Source organism: Macrosteles quadrilineatus, unplaced genomic scaffold (assembly GCF_028750875.1).
Source record: "Macrosteles quadrilineatus isolate MER2022 unplaced genomic scaffold, UCM_ALF_1.0 Scaffold_5__1_contigs__length_97177068, whole genome shotgun sequence".
NCBI lineage: Eukaryota > Metazoa > Arthropoda > Insecta > Hemiptera > Cicadellidae > Macrosteles > Macrosteles quadrilineatus.
The window spans coordinates 44,316,678-44,342,484 of NW_026542598.1; the positions used below are offsets into that span (position 1 = coordinate 44,316,678).

The window sequence follows — 25,807 nt, forward strand, 5'->3', positions numbered from 1 at the left end:
GCAGTGCTCAGGATTGAACCGGCAATCTTTTGACTCCAAGGCGAGCACAACCACGCATATATTTAAGGAGTAAACATGAACATAGCAGCGATTGGTGAATCGGGTAGTGTTGGGTAGAAAACTATTGTCATTACTGATACAAATTGCTGAGGTCAAAAGAAGATAACATACAAAAAATCTGATTTTGGTGCAGCGTAAGTACCGAGAAAATGTTGCTGAGAACTATGAACCATTTGGGTTAGGAAATTAATAAATAATAAGCAAAACATAAGGCCCAGGCATTGACAATGTCCCTGGTAATTAACGTACATCATTAATACATGGGAGGCAACAAAATACTTGTTTAGTCAATCATATACAGCTTATATTTTACAAGATATTTACAAGAAGGTTGAAATTAACCTCAGAAATACTCGAGTATAGGTGGGCAAGTACAAACGAGATGCTTGTCTCCGTAGATGTCGTCAATGCGTCCCACTGTCGGCCATATCTTTGTGTCTTCTCTGACAAAAGGCTGCAATCATACAAAATATTCAAAAATGACATCTGAAAACGCCTGCTGAATAAAGATCTTTCATTATCATTTCAGTATTAAGTACTCATCTTTTACGACGTATAATACTGTTTTCAGCTATTAACTTTATATGGGAGATTAAAAATATTTTTGAGGGTTGTATTGCCATTTTCAGACACTGATCAGGAGTTTACAATTTGAAGGTTAACAAAGGGGAAAAGTGTTTAGATCGTTTACAGAAAGTGATGTATTGGAATGAGTTTTTCGTTCCATAGAACAAATGATTTTTCCATGGATAAATATTATATGGCTCTTAAGCAAACAATATGAACAAAAGTTGTTTTCTTCACTGATGAAAAAATAGAGGTATGACTAAAGGTAATGTGATGAGATATGTGACTTACGGCTGGGAAGGCAGCCTGCTCACGAGAATACGCTCTGTCCCACTCTGAAGCCGAGACCTGTGACTGTGTGTGAGGTGCCATCTTTAGTGGACTCTGCTTGGCTTCTATCCTTCCTTCTTCTATGTCTCTAATCTCCTGTCTGATGTCTGTGGACATCACATTTTGAAGGCGGTTAAAAAAATATCAATGAGTTGTTTTAGAAGTTTTCAAATAAGTGGTGTAGTGTAAGAGTGGGAACTTAACAATAAGGATTGCGACTGCAGAGGACGATTAGGATTTTCTGTGACAGCAGGAGGCAAAAATGATATCCACAATCCAGCGAAAGATGTTCAAGATTTTGTCGCGTAAACGATGACGATGTTTTCGTGGCCGTACACTATTTTATATATTTCTAAAAAAAAATAGATGCATATACCTGCCTGAAAAATATTAGACTGTTTTTTTATTGTTATATAGTATTTTATAGCTGAAAATAATATAAAACATATAATGTATATAACATTTTGTATTTTATATGTATATGTATTTAGGACACGTTTACACTATTTTTCATATTTTTTATAAAAATAATTAAATAGCTGCCTGTATTACGTAAATATGAAATCATTCATTCAAGGAACATAATATTTTGATGAACAAATTTAAATATTATATGTATATATTGTACGTATAAATGGTTCATTTGAAGAAAAATCAAATTTTCAAATTTTATGGCTGACGTACCAGTACGTCAGCCGTGATACCGTACATCACGGACTTGACGCAGGGCCGATTTACCGAATAGGCACAGTAGGCACGTGCCTAGGGCGCTAGGAAATTGGTTTTTTTGAGGGGCGCCAAAAATTGGAAAATAAAAAAATATTTTGTAATTGTATTAACATGCGATTGCGGTAAACCTCTGATAATCCCTCATGGCCGTGTTGAAATCATTATCGTCTCCCGTGGCTGTATAGACATCATTATCGTCTTCCGCGATCGCGGCAAATTCTAAATATTTCCCACGGTCGTGTAGACATAATTATTGTCTTCCACGATCACGGCAATATATGAACATATAACGCGGTCGTGAAGAGATTATCGTCGTCTACCGCTAATGAGGCAAAATTCTAATCTTTTCCCTCGGTCGTGTGGACATTATTATTGTCTTGCGCGATCGCGCAACAATTTTTGGATTATACATAAATGAAATTCTAAATTGGATACATAACACTAAGGAAAATTTGTCAGATGTAGTCAAATTTACACATAATTATAATACAAGGAATAAATATAATTTCAGATTACCACATCACAAATTGAAGACTTTTAGAAACAGCCCTCAATATATGGGACTTAGATTGTACAATGAATTACCCCTGTATCTTAAAAATTTAAATGCTACTCAATTTAAAGATAAAATAAAAGATAAAATAATTGAGAAAGCCTACTATTCACTTGACGAATTTTTGGAGAACCCTATAGTGTAGATAAAAATTCTCTGATATCCTACATGAGTTTATTTTAATTATTTTAACTATTAATTTTACTATAAAATACATCACTATGACGAAACACCTGTTCTTATGTATGAAATGTACTTTGTAAAGAACGTTTTGTGTAAATAAAATATGTCTTATGTCTTATGTCTTATCGCGGTAAAATTCTGATAATCCCTCGCGGCCGATTGTATCTCCTTCGGTAATGTAGAGATCTTAATCGTCTCTTGCGGTCGTGAAGACGTCGTAATTGCCTCCTGCGATTGCGGCAAAATGTTGATCATATCCCGCAGTCATGTGAAGATCATCATCATCTTCTGCGGTAGCGGCAAAATTCTGACTGTTTCCCGCGGTAGTCTAGAAATTATCATCGTCTTTTGCGATCGCGGTAATATTCTGATCATACCTCTCGGCCGTGTGTAAACATACTATCGTCTCCCGTCGTCATGTTAAGGTCACTGTTGTCATACGTGATCGTGGTAAATTGACAATTCCAGGTAGAAATAGAACATTCATGCATAATTCCCGGATTACCCGACGGTGGTCACCCTTTTATATGGGTGTCCCGTAAGTAAACAGCCAAACTCTATGCGTCTTAAAAAATGTTTCTATGGGTCAATATAAAAATAAATTCAAGAATAGCATTTTCTTTTTCTAAAATCTCTTCATTAACCAGATATTCGCCATTTAATTTTTTCACATTAACATTTTTATCTTCAAAGTTTTTCAACCGCTCTTTCTGAAACTTGGTATAGATGATAGGGAGAGACCAATGTTAGAAAAAAATTAACCTTGACTTATCATACTATTTCAAAATGGCGGCCATTTATTTTAATTTTTTTAACTCAAATTCCTAAAAAATTGCAGATTTTATGAAAAAATTACTAAAACACTTTTATTTGGAATTTTTAATTCCCTATCAAACGATACCAAGTTCAAAGAGATCGAATAAGAAATAGCTGAAATATTACGATTTTTAGCTATAAAATGGGGTAGAAAAAGGCTAAGCTAGTCAGATTTGTCCCATTTTGCAACTAAAAATCGTGATACTTCAGCTATCTATTATTCAATCTTTTTGAGCGTGGTATCGTTTGATAGGGAATTTAAAATTCCAAATAAAAATGTTCTTGTCGTTTTCTAATAAAATCTGTCATTTTTTTGTAATTTAAGCTTAACAAAAATTAAAATGGCCTCCATTTTGAAGTTTTATGACGAATCAAAATGATTTTTTTCTAACATGGGTGTCTGTTAATTTAACATACATACCGGGTACCAAGTTTCATAATGATTTTGGAAAAAATGTTATTCTTGATTTTCACGTTTTTTACCCATACCATTTCGTGGAGTTTAGCTGTTTACTTACGGGACACCCTGTATATTTCAAAGGGGCGCTACTATTAGTTGTGCCTAGGGTGCTGACATTGTCAAAAACGGGCCTGACTTGACGTACTGGTACGTCATCCGATGCAAATGGGTTAATAACGATTACTGGGGCTTATAAGTTTTGTGTAAGTGATTCGGATAGTTGGAGTTTTTCTGTAACTAGGTTATAAAAATATCAAAAATACAGACTCAGACAAGGTGAAAGTTCAATTTAAATTCACCAAATTAACCCTTTAACCGCTGTCTAAGTAGCCGAGTCAAAATCCGCCATTGCCACTTATTTTTGCCGTTTTTTGACGATTTTTACTTGTGATTTTAAAAATTGTAACAGTTGTTTTTTTAAAGAAAATAGTTATCAATATTGTTTGTAGACATCTTCAAAAACATTAAGCTTTAACAATACTAAAATTTGAGATGGGGGGGGTGGGGTTCGGGGGTTTCTTGAGTTAGGCCTATAATAAAAATTAGGCCTACAATAAAGTCTACAGCTCTAATAAATCGTCATCCTCAAGCATGTCACCAGCCATTACGACTAATATTTACTACTCATTCAACACTACCAAGTAAATAACCACCAAAAATCACAATTATAATGACACGCATAATGTACGTAAGCATTACGTAAGCTTCCGCAAGCACGAGTTTTACTGAAACTACGAACAGAACTGATCGGGACCATTACTGACCTATAATACCACTAAAATCCACCAGATTGCAGCACTAGTCAAGCAGCACTGTCAACAACTTGTTTACGTACGTATATCAGAGATAAGGCGGGAAGTGAGCTGTTAAAAATAAAACACAACAGCTGATTACGTCAACACGAGATAACTCGTACGTGGCGGTTGCTCTGAAAACTAGTATCGCCCGGCATATCTCGTGCGTGGCGGTTAAGGGGTTAAGCCTACTAAAAGCTGAAATGTGTAAAACTGTAAAGCATGGAAACAAGTAAGCTGATGAGATGCACATTCTGTTCATTAAACCCCAAAACCTAAAATCTTTTTTTTTATTCGTTTGATGAAAAAGATTGAACATTTTATGTGTGATTCATGTAAGTAACTTTTAGAGTGATCTGGTGTCTGTCTTTGCTATAAGTTGCTCTTTTACCTACCATAGATATTACGATTTGTCTTCACTGTTTCATTACAATACCACAGGACGAGCTTTTGTTGTATAATTACATAGTTTATTTTGTTAAAATTATTTTAAAATAATTTAAATACCAAGAAAAAAACTTATACTGCACTCTATATAAACCATACAAAAATATCCCTGAAATTGTCTTCAGTTGTTTTATACAAACTTTTAAGGATGATAAATGGATGGTTGGACCATGAGACTGATAATCCTACTGTCTAGGGTGCAGTATTTTGATTGTGACTGTACACTCACATATAAGCGCCTCACAGAACCTGTCCAACTCTTGTTTATCCTCTGACTCGGTGGGCTCAATCATTAAAGTTCCGGCAACTGGCCACGACATCGTTGGCGCATGAAAACCTGTAATATAGTCAAGTTTCAAACCTACTACAAAGTTGCTTACACTAATTTATTCTATTTGCTCATCTACAGAAAATAACATGCAATTTAATTGACCAAGTTTGGAAACTGATGTAAGAAATTTTACGAATATAAACTATTCTATATAGTAAAATAACACACAAAAATGTAGTTATAATACAACAGTTTAAAATTAAAATGTTTAGTCTATTTGGTTGACAGAGTGTCTAGTTCATGTTGGTGACACTGGGCGCTAGTGTCGATGAAATTTGGTTTCTATTATTTCAGGGTTTATTTTATTATTTTTATTTACTGTTTTTTTTATATAATAGTAATTGTTTAAGATTAGGTTGTTTTATTTGGTTAAAAAAGGGTTTAAATTGTTTAAATAACAAGAAAGAAGTTGTAAACAAGAACACAATCCTAACAGCTCTGGACGGAACTAAAAATTAAATTGTCTTTAGCTGGTATATGGATGAAAAATCTGCTAAGGGAGTGAGTTTATTCTATGCTGTCATGTAGTTTATTAACACAACATACTTAACTTCCACCATTGACTATTCTTCCACTCATCCTCATCTAAAAAAAAACATACCCTGGAAAATCAGCATAGAATAAATCCAATCTAAGTCTCATGTTTTTGCTGCCATACTTACTGAAATCCATAAGTCGTTTGGCAATGTCCACCGCTTCGATGTTTGCCGTCTTCTTGAAGTCTCTGATGTCAAGAATGAACTCGTGGGCTACAAGACCAGACTGAGGGCTGCGATACAATGTCTTGTAGTGGTCCTCTAAAAGCTTGCTCATGTAGTTGGCGTTGAGTATTGCGATCTGCGTGGCCTTACGTAACCCACTGCCTCCCATCATCTAGTTGAACCAATGAGCTGAGAATGTTGATCGTAAAAGATTCGGACAGTAAGAGTAATATTTATTTAGATTAATTATCGCTGCTCTATTCTCAATGGTGTTTGAGTTTCACTCATCATTGAAAGTAGTAGGAGAAAATCACTTTTTTGGATTCTACGTAGAGGCCCTTCAGGACCTCCTCAAGCAGTGGGCCGCCATCACGAATCTGGCTCGTCCGGGCCTGATCCGATCTTTTGCCCCGATTGATGAAATCAATCAATTTCAGTCATCTCATTGTTAAAATCTCTAACGTATAAAATAGTCAAAACTAGACTGAGCTTACTGTCTTCTTACTTTGAAGCATCCATCATATGCATTAAGCATACTCATCCAACAAAAACGTTGGCATGAATTGTAAAGAGTTTTCAAAGTAGCATAGTAGTTTGGCTGCAGATTTTTTGGGATTTCATGATGATTGTGATAACAGGCTAGAGAGATAAGGAGGACACAAACACTGACTGATGGAAGTGATAAGAGTTTGGACTTGATTTCCCTTTAGTTTAAGAGCTGCAGACAAGCCATGTCAGGCTTTTACAGCATGGTGTATAATGAAATGTAAAAATGTGTGTTCAATTTGTTTCAAATAAAATAAATAAATAAAATAAAAATGAATCTATCAACTTGGACAAAAATTAATTCCTAAGACCTTAGTTTAGGAAATATTTTACTTGCCTAGATTATATATTCATGTTAATAAAATACATATGAACTTTTTTCACTATCGGCATTCAAGATTCAATATGCTACAGATCATTACCTTGATGTAAGCCCAGGAGATAGGCAGAATGTTAGAGGAACCGAAGGGTGCTGCACTGACAGCTCCAAAACTTTGACTCTCCTCATTCTGGAAGAGGTCGACAACCGGATGATTGGGCAAGAAAGGAGCTAGGTGAGCTTTGCTGTAATATCATCTTCAATTCAGTTATTAAGGCATAAACCAGTTTACAAAATGATGACTGATGACTTAATTTAGTACAAGCAGGAGTTTTGCAATTGAAAAGATAATTAACAGGTAACCACCAAAAGTACAATATTAGGCAAACACCAACTTATTGACAATTGCAGGATTTGACAGTCTAAACATTATATGATCGACAATAAAAAAATTAAATAAAAAAGTAATATAAAAGGTGACACAAAATTTTACTTTATTAAGAAAGGTTTTAGATCAGTCAGCGTTATTTAAGTGCTGTAGATCACTAGGTTTCATCATTGGCTAAGCTGTCTAAGTCAGAAATCTTTCCAACCAGGAGGCGGCTTTGATACCCAACCAAGGGTGTTATAAGGATTAATGACAAACAATGAAATAAAATGCAATCCATACAAAATAAATTCATTAAACAGAACTTGTAAACATTAAATTTTAACTCAATAATAAATATTTTATTATCAATCATTAACTGTATACTGATTACTTTCACTTAGTAAACTGAAGTGATTCATAAGAAAAGAAATCGCGATTTAATTTTTGTACGAAATTGCACAAGTTTCTCTAGTCACTAAATAATCCCTGAAATTAAAAAAAATAAGCAATTTGTTATCACGTCCATATACTTACACAGCTATGGGCCCCATGCCGGGCCCACCGCCACCATGAGGGATACAAAATGTTTTGTGTAGGTTGAGATGAGACACGTCAGACCCGTAATCACCCGGACGACACAAGCCAACTTGAGCATTCATGTTGGCACCGTCAAGATATACCTGAGGAGTTAGACATTGCCGTTAGACCAGGATGAGACAGACATTGTGGTTAGCTTCCCCTCGCGAATTGTGGTAAACTGGATGGCTTTAGAAAAAAATAATTACTTTAAAACCAAATACAGAATCAGCTGTAAGGAAGCTTTTCTTTCAAACTGTTGTGAAAATAGAATTACTTATGATTCACACAGAAAAAGTACCAAGTACCACACCAGAGGTATGTTTTCATTATAGAGACAGTTAAGACCAATTTAAACCCATTTTAGACAAATCTTGGGGATACTAAAATAATTGTATGTAACTGCAAACTTCCTGGAGCTATGTTATTGTACACAAACTATAGTAATAAATAACATCTGACGCCAATAATTTCAAAGAGAATGGACAGCAAAATCTACTGTCTGTACAAGTTCTATGCTTCTGAATAATGTTTTTGATAGAAGTGGTTTCATACCTGTCCGCCATGATCGTGTATCAAGCGACACACATCACTGACTTCTTCTTCAAACACTCCAAACGTCGAAGGGTAGGTAATCATTAGACAAGAGAGATTTGTACTATGTTTCTCTACCTAGGGGAAATTAAAATTAAATTGGTTACTGTCTACCAGATTATTCTACTTCCACATAGATTGTCTAACCATTATACCTGCAAACCTCACGTTTTTGTCACCATTTATATTTTTTCACAGTTCAAAGATAGCTTGATGGTAAGTAAATGAGTATAGCTTAATTGGTAATTTTTTAATGTCACTTGTGAAGACAGACTTTGATTGAGAGTTAGCAGTTTCAAAAAGAAAACAAAATTAAAACCTTAAACAAGTTTGACGATACAGATTCCTTATTAATTAATAATTATTTACCATAATCAAAATGGTTTAATAATTTACTGTGTTATCCGACAGCTTTTTTTATCCAAGACCGAGACTGTTGTAACTTCTTTCTGAGGCACTGTTAGTTATTTTATTAGCAACAAAAATTAAAATTGGATAAACAAATTGCTAAGCAAAACTTAACAAATATTTTGTATATTTCCCTAAAAAATTAATAATGTTAACCTCGTCCTTGAGATGTGCCAAGTCGATGCCGCCACTTTTGGTCACTGATATCGGCACCAGTTCCATGCCGGCCATCTGTGCCGACGCTGGGTTTGTGCCGTGAGCCGACACCGGGATGAGACAGACATTGCGGTTAGCTTCCCCTCGCGAATTGTGGTAAGACTGGATGGCTCTGAGACCAGCGTACTCGCCCTGGGCTCCACTAACAAACCATCACAGATGTTATATTTAATTTTTACGTTGTTTTTATGGGATAAATTTCATTGTTTTGAGCTACTACCAAATTAATACTACGGTGCATAAAATTATGCAGACTTATCATAATGTAAGGGGAAGGATATTTATTTTTGTGTGAGGATAGCAGACTTACCAGAATGGGAAGAAGGTTAATTTGGCACAAGAGACACAAAACTTTAACTGTATACACAAAGCATTAGAATATTTCACTGTCACTGATAGGATTTTCACCTAAGGCTAAAGAAGAGCGAGATTTCTTCAGGTCTGTACTATATCTGAACCAATATCTGAGCTTTTATATTGGACCTAAAGAGAAAGTTCTATTCCTTAGGTGAAAATGCTGTCAGTGATAGTGAAATATTCTTATGTGTCGTTTATATAGTGTTAAGTGTTATGTATCTTGTGCCAGTTGGGACTCTTTCCCATTCAGGTAAGCCTGTTATCCTGGCAACAAATCCTGAAAACCTAGGCCCTTGTACTTTATGTTACACCATTATCTTAGTGTAAGTAAATTAAATTACTTACATAAAATTTTTTTTTTTTTTATCTTAGTTTTATAACATTTTTGATTATTATTGTATATGTTCATTGTTTATTCAGATAAAAAAAACTTACAAACACACTTTAACTATTCTAATTAATCTTCACTAGATTTTCCATCAATCACTAAGTCAGGTGAAGTTCCCTGCCTTGCTGTGAAGTGTATCCTCATTGGTTGTGTGAAAACTGGACGCATAATGTCTCGGCCAATAATCACTAAGTGTGTCACCTCAAAGCAAGAGAAACCCCTTTTGATTGGGGCTGATACTGAAAAATTTAATGGATTCTGACAATGGTCACAAAAGGCTGCGTATCAAGATTCTAGTTATAGTCCTTCAAAATCTCAAAAAATAAAAACAGCTGACCTATTAGGTTGGAAGGATATTCTGTCGTAACCAGTGATGGTGCAGAGGTCTCGCTCCAGCTGATGGAACAGCTGACTGTAGCCTTGTGCCTGCTCTCTGGGGACAAACGGATGAATGTCTGTGAAGTGTTGAAGGCTACATGGCATCATCTCAGTAGTGCTGTTCAGCTTCATAGTGCAAGAACCCTGGAAATACAAAGCGTAAATGAAATTAATCTATTGAATCTAATGACCTTTTTTAGTTTAAAGTATCTAAGATAAGTTTTGACTATTGGCTTCTAACTGTTATAACAATTATTGCATTTATTAAATCAGAGTTTTTTCTGCATATTTTCTTGGATTTGCATATTTGATTTTTCATGTTTCAACCATTGGGAAGACAAAACAAGTCTTTTTTCACATTTTTAGTTTCTGTCTGTTTTTTTTTTTTGTTTTTGTTATACTTGTACCTATTTTTATTTGCATTTGACAAAAAAACGAGAGAATGAAAATGATATGAAATATGAGTGTTAATGAAACTCTGTAAAGTTGTCTACATATTTGAAAAGGGGTTAGACTCCTTTGGTTGCCATTAAAATATAATTTGTTCACAATTCTTGGCAAAACGGGTTTAACGATATTGCTGAGAAAAAAAAAGTTTTCTGAGTGATGGTGAGGTTTTATAATAATATTCTTTTCAAAATGATTTCCAAAGCCCTACCACAATGGTGTTTGAATTTGTCATGCAATTCTTAAGTCTGCTTCTCTTGTTTAGTTAAACCTGTCGATTTGATGTGATCAAGCCAAGTTGGCCATGTATGCAAAGGTTTGTTCAAACCATGTGAGTACAATTGACTTTGATAGTGTGTGTGGGTAGTGTTCGTTCAGTTCATAATATCAGCTGTTCTGTGACGCATGGTGTGGCAACCTCGATCATGCAAGCCAGCCGTCCATCACTTCCGTCGGTCTAGGCAAAATTTGTTCTCTCGTTCTTATTGTTGAGTTGAGAACTGCGATTTTGTCTTCACAATCGTCTATCTATGCAATAGTTCTTTTACAAACAGCACTGGTTTTTATCATTCAGATTTAGACAAATGTTTATGTTCATCAACCAGTGATCAGCGTTTAAATAAGTTCATGAATCTATATGTTCACTTCACTCATAAATTTGTTAGCTATGTGAAATAAATTTATTGCCGACATATTTAACCATGATTTGCTATAACGTGTACATAACTAGTAAATAGATCATTGTTTCTTCTGACCAGAGGAATCATGGAGTGGACCAATGAGATGTCTTTGTTCTCCAAACTCTTCATGTATCGGACAATTCTAGACTCCGAGTGGTGACAGTTGAACACCGGATGTGTCAAGTACGGAGATGTTCTCTTCAGCTGAGACTCAGACAGACTCTGGGTCTTCCACGCCCCTTCCTTGAAAATCTGTGAAAGAAATTCCAACCAGTGAAAAACTTAAAATCTTTGAGTTTTTAAAACGTTTTTTTAATAGCTTACTTTCTTTTCTTGCCCGCTACAAATTTTGGAATAGATATTAAACTAACTTCCCGATGAACTAGAGACTTGAAACACAGCTCACAAATGGATGACAATGCAATATTATATCATTTTATTTTCATATTTCCCTTGGAATAAGCCCCATGGGCTTCCAAAGTTTTAATGTTTACATTTTAGAAGAATGTAAATAGTTAAATATATCAATTGAAGTCAGCTGTAAACACTTTAATTTGATAGTTTGTTCAAAGAGCAGAGGTTAAGAGGTACAGGTTCTGCTCCCAAAGGATTTTAAAGTTTTACTAGTGTCCCTGTTGCTCGAATTCGAGCAATTGCTAAGTATTACAGGCGTTAGTTATTTTAAAACGAATAACAGTCATAATGTCTGATGACTTTAAAAGATTCGACTCAAAGATTATGGAAATACTCAAGATGTACCTAACAGATCGATATAATCAACATTTCTTGCAAATATATTATTATTCTTCAAAAGCTGATCTTGTTTTTTAGTGTTTTCTACAAATAGCCTTACTCTTAGCCACATTAGGTTGTCCATAATAACGATTATAAATTCTAAAAAAACATGATTTCCATTTCTTCTTCTTGGTGGTGTTCTATGACTTTCCTATGTTACCATAGTTTGCAAATCGGCTCTTTCAATGATTACTAAGAAATGCAGCACAGTGTTAATTGAGTTTTCTTTTTAGTATATCAATCCATCCAGGCTCTCTAGCTTTCTTCCATTGTAATATTTACGCCAACCCAAATTCAAATAGGTAGTGAATATTTCATTTCTACCAAGTCAGTAAATGTTTGTAGTAAACTGTTAAATTAGCAAACTTATTGACTGTTTACAATTTACATATGTTCTTCTTCTCACTTTTAATTTCTAACAACAGCTGGGGTTTTATAATAATTTTTGTTTCCCTTGTTAATCTTATGGAGAAATACAAAACTTTAAAGGGCCCCAGGGCCTCACTCTCTAATTATTTCCCTAAAGTGAAAGTTTCCTGCACAACTTCACGTTACGCTTTTTCCAACAACACCAAAAACATGTCAATCGGTTCAGTAGTTTCTGAGGAGTAATTGTCACAAAAAACCTGCTTGCGTATTAAATAAGTAAATAGATGATTATGAGAATAATAGTTTTTGTTTACAACTTTGAACTTACTGATTACTTGATAATAATAAATATGGGGTATCTGTCGATAGGAAACAAACAAATTCACACAGTACATCCTGTTTGTATAATTTACATCTATATTTCCTGATTGCGTCCCATTTTATCCCACGTTTTTCATTTTAGAAGTATTTATTCTCTCCACATGTTTATAAATCATTTTTTACTTTTTAGTGCGTTTAAAAACGTGATATTTTTAAAAAGTTGTTTTATTTATGAATTATTTAAAAAAATATTCCCCTTTAAAAATTGATGTTATTGAAAATAGTATATTTCATCACTAGGGCGTAAAGTGACTGTACTACTGTTTGGAGCATTTTAGGGTTATAAAAACTAAAATAACATTGTGCAAGGTTTTAATGTTACTTTAAGATAGGCTACACGTAATACTTTTCAATAAAGTTACAGTATTAGAGAACTGACTAGACTACTATTGGGAAATTAGGTTTAAGTGAGTAAACTTAATTGAAAGAGGAGATGCAGCATGAATAGTATTCATGTCAAAAAAATTATGTAGTATATTTTCAGAGTGAGTAGTCCGAAGCTCCTGGTGAAAGAAAAGTTAATGTTGTCAATGATAAAGTTATCCCTTAGACTAACTTCAGGAGTCATGTTTAACTAACTTTATGATTTATATCAATCAATCAATCAATCAAAATAACTTTATTCATATTGCACATTTTGTACAGAATGGAGTCAGTTATAAAAACACAATATTAAACTTAAGACTACTTACAAAGAATATTGTTATTATAAAAAAAATCAAATTTCAGGAAGTTGGAAAAAATCTTCTAATTTATACAAGGGTCTGTTGGTGAGAAATAATTTCAAACGTTTTTTTAAATGAATTAATATTACTTATATTTTTTATATTGTCAGGTAAGCTATTGAAATATTTAACACCACTATAAGATGGAATTTTTTCATAAACCGATAAATTATATGGATCAAATAAACATATTTTTATTTTTAGACTATATAGTGTTTTTTTTTTTCAATTATTATGAATCATATAAAACATTTAGCTTTTTAATTTAAATTGTCGTGAGCAAAGCCTCGAATTAAATATTATGCTAGTATTAAATTACATAGTTTCAAAAACCACTCACATCATTCAGGCTTGATTCGGAACCAAAAACCCAAAGAATATCTTCAACGTCTTCTTTGGTTATTGTTTCATCAAGAGAAATCCCTACCTGTAAAAAATATGTTGTAGAAAATAAAGAATCAAACAACTATATTTCGTACATTATTTTTAGCTTGTTACTTTTTTACTTAAACTAGGTTACTGATGAAAACCCAGCCAACAATACATTCTGTCAAGGACTAATTCTGGAGTCTACAATCCTGAATAACCAGCTCTTTATTCTTGAGTCAACACTAATGGCCATCAGAAAGCTAGAAAAATTGAGGAAAAACGTAAATTTATATAACTACAGCTAATTTATTGGTCCAACCACCTAACGGTGTACTGCTCTGCTACAGCCAACTTCGAACCGGGCCACCGTGTTTTCATTGATACTTGCCCGATTGAAATCCGGTGTTCACCGTTGTACTTGTTATGAAAGTAAGGAGATTTTGGTATAGTTTTAAGTAGTTTTATTTCAGTATCTAATATAGTTATAAAAAACAATTTTTTTATACAAAGACTATAACAATCTCTGCAGTTCCATACAGATTACAAGTGTGTGGATAAATTTAAAATCAAGCTACTGTGGACGGAGACACAAACAATTGCCTGAGGTACAGACTGACAGTTCCCTATTAAGTGGTAGACTGAAGGCAAAAATCCAGCACAGAGTTTATAAACAGATGTCTAAAACTTAGAATTATTTTTAGAAAATATCTATCGGATAAATTTATATTTTAAAACTGTATCTCTAGCTAAACAGTAAGTATGAAAACGTGTTACTTACAGCACCGTCAGAGAAGTAGCGCAAGTTGATCTTCTTGTGTTCACAGCGAGACAACAATTCTGATTTGGAAACACTTGGCAGGACTTTCAGAGTGTCAAACACTAGAGTGTTCAGAATGGAATGGCCAGCCTTGTGTAGCCCTGGACAATAGTTCCATGTGATGTATTATGACACAGATTAATTTGATTAGTCATACACAAACCCTACTATTCATAATTCCCTAGAAAATACAGAAAAAGGGAACATAAAATCACCTACATTAGGAAAACTTACCGGATTTAACATTTGGCTGTAGTCTCGTAGCGCAAGCGAAAAGGGGCCGCAACGTTTTTTTCTGAACAATATTCTTATAAAAAAATTCTATTTTTATTTCCTAACATAATATAGACAACAATGCAATAACACACATCAACTGTAGTAATAAAGTAAAGAAAGCAGGGAGGACACAAGATTTGACCTCTTATATACACAATTTACAGACTGCTCCCTTGCATAAAAATTTAAAAAATTCCAACCACATAAAAACTTAATAAATTTAAGTGTCTAAAACATAGAGCAATACCTTCTCTGAGTAACAGTGTAGCATTGTGGACTTTGTTGGCAATACGCCGCAGCCCCTTGGGTCCGTGGTAGATGGCGTACATGGCAGACATGTTGGCTAGCAACGCCTGTGCCGTGCAGATATTGGACGTAGCCTTGTCTCTGCGAATGTGCTGTTCCCTGGTTTGTAGAGCCAGGCGGTACGCATTGTTGCCGTTTATATCCCTGAAAATGTAGCGTTTTGTTATCTGGTCCACTATATTGTTGCTGGTTTTGGAAAATCATAGGTGAATTTTACCATCAACCGAGGCACGGATATAAAATACAGATTTTTATGAAATATGCCAACTCATTGACCGAGCCTAAAAGAATCTCTTTTATGCTGTAGAGTCTTTTAGGTCACATAAACTATCTCAGTAACACAAACTTAATCTTTTACTTTGGCACACTCTGGGTTGGTCATTAAACTATGCGAAAAGTAAATAAAAGAAACGTCTTATAACACTTAAAACATATATTTATTTACGCTTATACTGTTACTCACAAGACGGTAAATATACAAAAAAGATGGTAAGTGGTGATCGATTTTGATTGGACACTCCAATCATCACCAGACCCAATAGGCGAATGACAAGAATCTTGAATGGTGTCCCTACTTAAGATTCTTGTCATTCTCCTATTGGGTCTGATGATGATTGGAGTGTCCAATCAAAATCGATCACCACTTACCATCTTTTTTGTATATTTACCGTCTTGTGAGTCACAGTATAAGCGTAAATACTAAATATATGTTTTTTTAAGTGTTATAAGACGTTTCTTTTACTTACTTTCCGTAAATTTAATAACACATACAATGCTGATCAAAAAGTTTATTAAACTATGTTATTTTTAATTTAAAAAATGGCTGCATCTAGTCCATTTGACTTCAGTATCCAAAATTTAAAATGTGTAAATAAATTATGCTGGTAAATAGTATCTTAGTTTCTTACAAATTACCCATGTGTGTGGTAACAGGGACTAATCAATCATGACTGCGCTTAAGTTAACTAATCAAGTTCAAGATACTTACAAACCTAAGGTAATCATTTTTCCCTCATTATAATGGAAACCAAAGTCAACTCCCTCTCAATCGGTAACTTTGTAATCAGACTCTTATCCAATCAATAAAAAGACTGATCCATCAGAAGTAAACAAAACTTAAGGGATTCAAAGACCCCCACACAACACACGTCGACTACAACTGAAGAACTGCCAAGGGATAACAACATTTATACAAGTAGGTTTATCTGTTTCCAAAGATTCAAGTGGTTAAACTGCATTACCTTGTAAGTCCAACCATTCGTCCAGGCATCAGTCTGACCAGAGATTGTCTGCAAGCGAAGAACCCAGCATGAGGTCCTCCGTAACCCAGCGGCACTCCGAACCTCTGGCTGGTGCCGACAGCAACATCCACATCAAACTCACTGGGAGGCCTAGCCACTGTGAGAGCCAGGAGGTCAGTGGCACATACCGTCAGTGTCTGTACGATGAGACATAACAATTACATTGAGGAAGGGAGTTAATTTACTGCAATATGGATGGGAACAGAAAGCTCTAGATTCCTAAAAAATGTTGTTTAAGGGCGTTTGGTCAGAAAATTAACCAAATAAATTTTAGTTTCATTGGATGAGGCATTATTTTTATGTATGATTCTTAACTCGTTGAGTGCGGGCTACTTCAAACAGGAGCTTGCCATTCATTTCATTTCATGTCATTTCATTGGCAGGGAACCCCTGGCGTGCCACCGAATCAGCAAAAGCAATTGGCATTCAAATATTTCAGTCTGACAAATCACAAAAGAGCAGCGGTGATTGTGCTACATTACTTCGAGACATAGTTCACTGAAACACCCAAAGGTAGCCAGAGTGTCTTTGTAATGTGGCTTGAAGAGAGAAAATCCCCAAAACTAGGACAAAAGCATTGCCAGACGGGATTTTATGGGAAATTTTAGTGCCAACCTACACCAAAATAAAGCTCGCATTCTAAGAAACAGGCTTGCAACGATTATAACATTACCCGGCAATGGCTGAGCTCATACTGAACTAATGTAGTAGGAGTAGCGTGACTCCTCCTAATAGAAGGAGCTCTCATGACGCACTACATCAATAGATGTAGACCGCACTAAACATGTTAAATGAGTCCAAAAATAATGTGGCACTTAGAGAGCTTGAAAGTGGTAATTTTGTCAAATGTCACAGATTTTGTTTTTTCCAAGTCAGTATCTTGTTTTCATTGAACTGTGGATTTGAACCTTCATTTTTTTTTTAACACCTTCTGTGGCCAAATAGGCCGGCCCGCACTACATCACTTTAACCACCGTGCCAGGAGCAACAGTGGCGGCAGCTTGGGGAACAACTGAGCTCACTGCCACAATTAACTCAAGCCCAAACAGCCTTAAACCAACCAGTTTTAATAATTCAGTAAATAAACCTAAATCTATTTTTACCCGTTGAGCTGGTTAACCAAAGCAACGGTTGATTAAGGCTCGGGTAAAAGAGAGTATACTAGAAAAAATGTTATAAGAGACTTTGAGGGCTTCACACTAACACCTTCAGCATGCGCTCTTTGCACTACGTCTGTGAAGTCGTGCAAGTCTCCGTTGGTGTCCGGGTATTGGAACAAAACTCCCGAGTACTGTCTAGAGGAGAAGTCTGCCTTGAAGACATCCACCACATCCACGGCCAGTCCTATTGAGTCAGCCCTGGTCTGTACTACGCTCAGAGTCTGAGGGTGAACATTGTGGGACACTAGAAGACGCTTCCGCTTGTTCTGTCTGTAGACAACAGATTTAATTTGTCAGTGGGATTTCAATATTATCATTATTCATTACCCAATAATGAAACTTTATAATGAAAACCATGGGGCTTCAACCCATTTGACTTCATAAGCATTAATAAAAGTATTGATTGGTTAAGTTAAGCTGAAATCAAAACAGAATACAGTAATACAAACAAATAATCACACCTGATTTTAATAAGCTAATAAATTGAAAGAATAACATACAAATAAGTACAGCTGAGGCTATTTTTAACATTAGGCATATGGAATGTTCCCTTTAGAAAGGAATTACGACCTTAAAGGGCAATTTATGAAATAATGGATAGTTTTAAGCAAGGTTTCTCATCATCATGATCATTTTAAGTATGCATATGGTTTATGGGGGTGTGCCTTGTAGTTTTCTCTAAAGTTCAAGCAGGGTACTTTGGGATTTATACTGTATATGGATATAAACAGCTCAGGGTGAAACAATTTGCAATATTAGCTAATCTTTGTTATTTTTTATGCAAAAATGTTTTTTCATTGGTGGCTCAGTTAATATTGAACTGATTTTAACATTAAGGAAGATCGACATGATAGATCATGACTAAAGCATTATTTATTTAGAGTCAAAAGCCTTAGTGTGCCTTAGTAAAGATAGGGATACATTTTTACCATAATCCATGTTTAAGCCTCTTAGCGGTTATAAGGCATATAAGTTTATGTAAGACTAAATTATTCAAGTAAATCCCGTCAAGCTTAAAATATATATTTGTTCAGGAGATTAGGATTTGTTTTGGTATTGAAATACCATCAACTGCTTTTTATAATTAATTGTAAATTTCTTCAGCTGGAAATGTTTGTATAGTAGATAAACAGTAAACACATTACAAATTTGTTTGCACAGTAAACAAAATTTAAGAGGATTGTAGTGACAAAAAAGCAAAGGCACTGATAACATGGGAAAGACTAGTAAAGTGAGTTTGGGAATTCATTTGAAGAACTTGACTAATTATAATTGAAGCTGACGATGGTGTTGTAACACCAAAATATGTACTGGTCAAACATATTAGCCTATTTGAGCTGCCTGCATGGTGGAATTTATGTAATCAAATGTTTGCCTCTTAAAGATTAAAAACAAGAGAAATTACAATAGATACAATAGAAATAACAAGAGATAATGACAGCAAAGTTCTAGTAACAAATGTCTTGGTTAACACATTCGCTGCGGCTGGGTCCCCGGTGATGCATAGCGTGCCGTGGTGCGAGGCGGCTGCATCATCAGAAACCAGCGTGTAATGCGTTGTTTGCCCAGTCAAAAAATCAAAATCGTATGGCTTAGGCTGTCGCCGAGGATAGTTGGTAACGCGTTAATATTGTGTCTCTAATACCAGTCTATAATTGTGGTGTAAGTTGGTATTCAATTTCCCCGTAAAATCTCTATCTGGCAAGCTTAGAAATCAACTTGTTGTTCCGTCTTTCTCCCTCCAATTGGCAATACAATGGGACTGGCTAAGTTCCAAGCAATTCTGCTATCTGTGAGTGTTTTAGCAAACTACGTCGACTCTTGTAACAAAGCACATCACCACACGTTATTTGCTATTCGTCAGACCGAAATATTGAAAGCCAATCGCCCAGCAATGGGGTTCGTTCGACGGTGCATAGGCCGCAGTGAATGTGTTAAATAGTACATAGCTTGATAGATAAATTTTCTCGCTGGCTGTTTTCCCAACCTGTAGCACAGGGCCAACCCCTCAGCAGCTGCTGTACCCTCGTCCAGCAGAGAAGCGTTGGCTACCTCCAGTCCCGTCAGGTCAGTCACCAGAGTCTGGTAGTTCAACAACCCTTCCAGTCTACCTTGAGCAACCTCTGGCTGGTATGGGGTGTATTGTGTCGTCCTGGCAACAGAACAAGTGTTGAAATGTCTAACTGTTCTCCAGCAGAGAAGCGTTGGCTACCTCCAGTCCCGTCAGGTCAGTCACCAGAGTCTGGTAGTTCAACAACCCTTCCAGTCTACCTTGAGCAACCTCTGGCTGGTATGGGGTGTATTGTGTCGTCCTGGCAACAGAACAAGTGTTGAAATGTCTAACTGTTCTCCAGCAGAGAAGCGTTGGCTACCTCCAGTCCCGTCAGGTCAGTCACCAGAGTCTGGTAGTTCAACAACCCTTCCAGTCTACCTTGAGCAACCTCTGGCTGGTATGGGGTGTATTGTGTCGTCCTGGCAACAGAACAAGTGTTGAAATGTCTAACTGTTCTCCAGCAGAGAAGCGTTGGCTACCTCCAGTCCCGTCAGGTCAGTCACCAGAGTCTGGTAGTTCAACAACCCTTCCAGTCTACCTTGAGCAACCTCTGGCTGGTATGGGGTGTATTGTGTCGTCCTGGCAACAGAACAAGTGTTGAAATGTCTAACTGTTCTCCAGCAGAGAAGCGTTGGCTACCTCCAGTCCCGTCAGGTCAGTCACCAGAGTCTGGTAGTTCAACAACCCTTCTAGTCTACCTTGAGCAACCTCTGGCTGGTATGGGGTGTATTGTGTCGTCCTTTGCGACAGAACAAGTGTTTGAAGTGTCTAACCATCAGAGAAGCTATCTCACAAAGTGAATACGAAGACCACTTCTTTCACAAAGTTAAAGGTACTGACTTACATTAAAAGAGCAGAATATGGAGTGATAAGGGTTTCTACTTACCATCCAGGATTCTCAAATATATTGCGCATGATTGTGTGAGGTACACAACAGTTATGGTAGCCCATGCCGATGTAGCTTCGCCAGATTTGGTTCTTCTCTGCAATCACTCTGATCTTCTTTATCAGCTCATATTCGGCTGAAAATCAAATCAAAACACAACCTTCAGTAATGTTAATGCTAGTTGTGTATCCGTGCTGCTTGAGCTTAGTAGACTCCATCAAAATAGTTACACTCATGGTAGAATATCTGTGGGAAGTGGCAAAAATTTAATCTTCCATGTTTTTTTTCAAATTTTCAAACTTTGTTAGATTAGAATTTGAAGGAAAAAACATTGCTGTAGTAAAATATATCATAGGACACATAGATTTTCTAGCACCGAGTGTTTTGTACACTTTGCTCCTCAAACATATTTGGAAAGAAATTCTTAGCTTTATTACATCACAGATGTAAAAGAGGAAATTGTAGAATTTTATAGCCCTCCCCTCCTGCAATAAATATACTAAAATTACACTCATGTTGGTAAGCATAATATTAAAGGATTTGAGAATGTTATCCATCTAACATTTCAAATAGCCAAGACCATTTTGATTTTGGCACACTCTGTTAGGATAAGAAGTCTCAGAATTGATTATACAACAAATTTTGAAAGTTTTTTCTCTGATAACCTCAATGATAACTCTCGGCAGGGGGCCACTGTTTGTGTGTTTATCTCATCAAAACGTATTTTTGCTGTGTCTAAGCATCTTGTCATTTTATAACCTTATTTCACTAGATATGGTGGATTTATCATAGTAACTTTTTTTTATTATGTAAGATTTGTCGGATTGAATCATCAAATATTGTATTTTTTACCTTCAATGGGATTGAAGATGTAATTAAATACAATATAGTTTTGTTAGTTCGAACTTCAACCATAATTTTAGAGCTAGTTTACCAAAAAAGTTTGTATTTTGATTTTTTTTTATTTTCTTGAAAAAAAAGAAAAAGGTAACATAAAATAATGTGTTTGGTTATTGTTTATCATTTTATTCATTTGGTTCTCTATCGGTCTGGGCATATGAAACTAGATCATGAGATGAATATGTGTTTTAACACTTAAAACTTGAAATAATCTGCAAAATTTATTTTGTAACGACTATAATCATAAATGATTACAATACTTACAAACTGAAGGTCCGATTTCCAACAAGCCCTTGTGCTTTATACTGTCAGGAACAGCTTTGTCGCTTAGCTCATCCAAAGACTGAAATATAAAAATCTTAACTTCAAGGAGTTACCTACCGTACCATCAATAAGTATTAAGTAGTTAGTAATATAATAAAACAAATTTCAAATAAACAGTAACTTGGTCATTATTCTGAACTGACTACAATTCATTTTTCAAGTTTTTCTCAATTTAAAGCCCCCCATACACGGGCGAGCATGCTCGTGACGGTGTTGGCTGCGAACATGCTCGCTCGTGTGTGGGATCCGCGAGCCTTCGTACCAGCGAACATGTTGGGCTCGGCGCTCGGCTCGTTGCCATATTATAGTCACCACAAATGGCCACAACAGCATTAGCATCCATTTGAATTTAATCAAAATAAATTAATTAAATAAATTAATTAAATTTAAATAAATAAACACAACTTGACTGTCACAGCTCAAGAGAAGCAAGAGTAGGCCTACTGGGTGGTAGCGGCGATCATGTTCTCGAGCATGCTCGTCCGTCTGTTGACAACGCCAAGCATGTTCGGGAGCATGTTCGCCAACATGCTTGCGAACATGCTCGCCCGAGTATGTGGGGCTTAATGGAAGTTAAAAGTTAACATTGTATGAATAGTTTTTTGCCAATCTACTACTTGTATATTATTGAAAGTAGCTATTTCGAATGGCAGCTGATTTTTAAGAAAATAAATGTTTCCAATCACAATAATAGGGCAAGGGGAAAACTAGCTTCTTGGGTTCCTGGTCAGAAACTGATGGGAACCTCTTTTGCGAAGGATTAGGGGCCTTACGTCACTCTCTTCTCTTGAGGCAACACCATTACCGCAATGCTATGCAGTGTTCGTGGTGTAGTGGATAAAGTACTCAGCTGATGTACAGAAGGTAACCAGATCAAATCCCACTGGTGACACTAACTTTTTGTCAAAGATTTTGCTTAGAATGTGATTACTTCTTAACTGTACATCTGTTGTTAGAATTTGAGGCATTTATAATTTTATTTTATGAACGGAACTATTTTTTCGAAACCTTCATTCGACTTTTTTCTTATATCTTTTTTATATTATCAACAAGTTTGGTTAGTTAGGTTAGGTTATGAGAGTTTTTTCTTAAATCGACGTGAGGGGCCACAATCCCCCACTCCTTCGCAGAACAGGTACTCATCGGTTCTCAGGGGTGCCCACAGAATGATTTGATAGCGCGAACTGCGCTATACAATTCAATTTTGGGGGGGGGGGGAATTTGAGATTTAATGATGTTTTTTTAGATTTGGGGGGGGATTAAAAAAATACAACTTTTTGTCAACAAATAAATATTTTTAGAATGTATGGGCATTAAAGACAAGCAGTGCTCACAATCAAGCATAAATATAAAACATAACACAACTCGTCAGGTTTAGCATGGCCGGTGAGATGCACTAGCACTGTACTGGCGGCAACCGAGTGGCGAGTGAGCTCGCTAGTGTAGCTTTGTTTACATCCCGATTTCCGCCGCCCGTGTTAACGTGTATGTTGTTCACCAACCGGCAAACGGGTTGTAGTTGTATGAAATATTTTAACAACTAATAAGTTACGGTAACACTTTTAGTAAGTTTCGTAATATTATTACAGATTTATGAGAGTATGTAGCCATACTACGATTTTGTCGGTTTTAGTAATCATTTAAATTTAAAGGTGTGTTGATGGTGTGGTGATGTTATTGTGAAGTGGGTGTTCAAGGTTCAAATGGGGTTAGGCCTACTTCAACGGTACTGCAATTTTCAGAATTGTGAGTTTGTGAGTTTTTTTTTGTTATTATTTTAAAATGCAGTTCTTGCCATGATTTAAATTTTAAATTTACAGACTAATTGTATGTTTGTAGATAGATAGTTTTGAGTAGGCCAATGCCTATTAGTTTGGAATTATTTACTATTTTATTAACATGTTTAGTAGACGAGTAGAGTAGACATAACAGAAACACTAGACCTAATAAGTAAAATACTTGAAGGAGTCTACTAAATTAATAGAATTATTTATACTTTCAACAAAATATTAGTTATATTTTAATACATTAACTCACAGTTGTGATGATTGACACACGGTAGGCCTAACTTAATTCCGTTTAATTTTAGCTTTGGAAAATTATTTAATTGGATAAACTTTTAACATTAAACTTTTCTAACCTCGCTCTTGAGGAAAAATTAACAAATAAAAAGCTAGGATCTCACCAACTATCTATATAAAGGCTTTAAATTTTCTCAAGAAGATGGTCCTAAGAAAATTAGAACATTTTGCACTTCTTGGTTTGAGAAAAAACCTTGGCTTACGGCAAGTGTGAGCAAAGGGAGTCTGTTTTGTTTTTATTGTATATTGTTTGGGAAGAAGAGTAATAGAGACAAACTCAATTACGACAAACTCGCGATAAACCAACGTTTTCAATACTAAGATGAAGAAAATAACGTACTATTTTTTAACCAAACCAACTTCTAATCAGGTGCCTCAAATTATAAAAACCCATCTATTTTATGTCTAAAATTTTATAAGCCATGTTTTACTTATCCTGTATATTAGCTGTTTGTAGCGTGGCAAAAAGTATCGTAGGCGACTCACCAGGGAAAATGTTAAGTGTACTCACAAAAAATCCTGTCTTGTGCTTCATAGTAAACCACTGTTATAGTCCGTTCACAAAATTTAGGCGGTTTAGGGGGAAGGTTTCCAGGGGTTCCCCCACCACTTTTTTAGGTTAATGTATTTATCAGCTGATCAGCTGTCGGCTGTTGTTTAAAAGTGAAGGTACGGCGGAAGGGATGCACTTCCCCTCAAATCGCCTAAATTTTTTGAACGAGTATATCACCCAGAGTCCAGTATCCCCATACAGTAGCTATACCATAGCTATACTATTTTCTTGCCCCCATGTCATAACAAATTAAAATATACTCAACTGATTTTTGATTTACTCAAACCTTACTTAACATACTCATCCCTTTAAACTTAATATATTATGACACATTACAGATAGTGATAGAGTAAAACATCATCCACATGTGACAACAGACATTGGACAGTGTTGAAGTCCATGCTAGTTCGTCGATAACCGTCTTAGGAATAATCTTAATTTATCAATTCTCGTGTATATTAGCTGTAGATTCCTACAAAACGTGTTCCAGAAGATAATTATTTATAGTAAATGAAAGACTACACAACACAATATTTAAAGAGTTCTGTTTAAAATGTCACTAGGTTGTGTCTCAAGGATTGATACAAATTTCTATATCCCATACATGGTCCGCATCTTTAAAAATTTGCCAGCATACATAACAAAAAACTAAATAAGTTTAAATTTAAAAAAAAATTTAAATTTAAAAATCTTTCCTTTAAGAATAGTTTAACCCATTCTTTGTTCGGAAAAATAATTATTACTTTCCTTTTTTATTTTAAAACTATTTATTTAAAAATTATGTAACATATTATTGTAACCACATAATGACCTGTTTCTTACCTGTTTCTGTAACAAAGTTCATGAATCAAGAAAACAATATTCGTCCCGCTCAAAGTAAGTTTGCTTACCTTGAATCCCAACAGGTCCAGCATGGCGGTCTGGTCATGTTCACGAGGACCAATATGGCGAGTTACAAACTCATCCTTTGGGAAGAGTTTGTCCAGCTCCGAGTTTCCCAGCGAGCTGCACTGTCTGACTAGAGTCGTACCATTTAACTGCAACCTTGCTACGACACATTTGTACCTCATCGCGACTCTATACATGTTGACTGGCCTGGCCGGCAGCTAACAGATGAATGACGACTGGCTGATATTCGGCAGCATGACCCGGTTTATCAGCCTGCCCTCAAATGCTGATAAATCAAGTGGATTTTGTGAATTTCTGAATTTGTCGCACAGTCTTCCCTATTGCTTTACATTTAACTTAAGATTTTTCACTT

The 25,807-nt window shown here is 35.6% G+C and overlaps 1 protein-coding gene across 1 annotated transcript; it reads right to left on the bottom strand.

Annotated features, from left to right (window-relative positions):
* Positions 1-351: 351 nt before the first annotated feature.
* On the bottom strand, positions 352-25,640 carry LOC128995191 (glycine dehydrogenase (decarboxylating), mitochondrial-like). The gene is made up of 19 exons (XM_054420126.1): positions 25,437-25,640; positions 21,853-21,931; positions 20,689-20,824; positions 19,737-19,901; positions 17,794-18,019; positions 16,530-16,726; positions 15,230-15,432; positions 14,668-14,807; positions 13,861-13,947; positions 11,326-11,502; positions 10,083-10,267; positions 8,941-9,142; positions 8,338-8,454; positions 7,741-7,886; positions 6,940-7,081; positions 5,933-6,143; positions 5,169-5,276; positions 919-1,064; positions 352-514 (listed from the first exon to the last, which is right to left on the bottom strand). The coding sequence occupies exons 1-19, from the start codon at positions 25,629-25,631 to the stop codon at positions 404-406; spliced, it is 2,973 nt and encodes a 990-aa protein (XP_054276101.1). The 5' UTR covers positions 25,632-25,640; the 3' UTR covers positions 352-403.
* Positions 25,641-25,807: the final 167 nt, after the last annotated feature.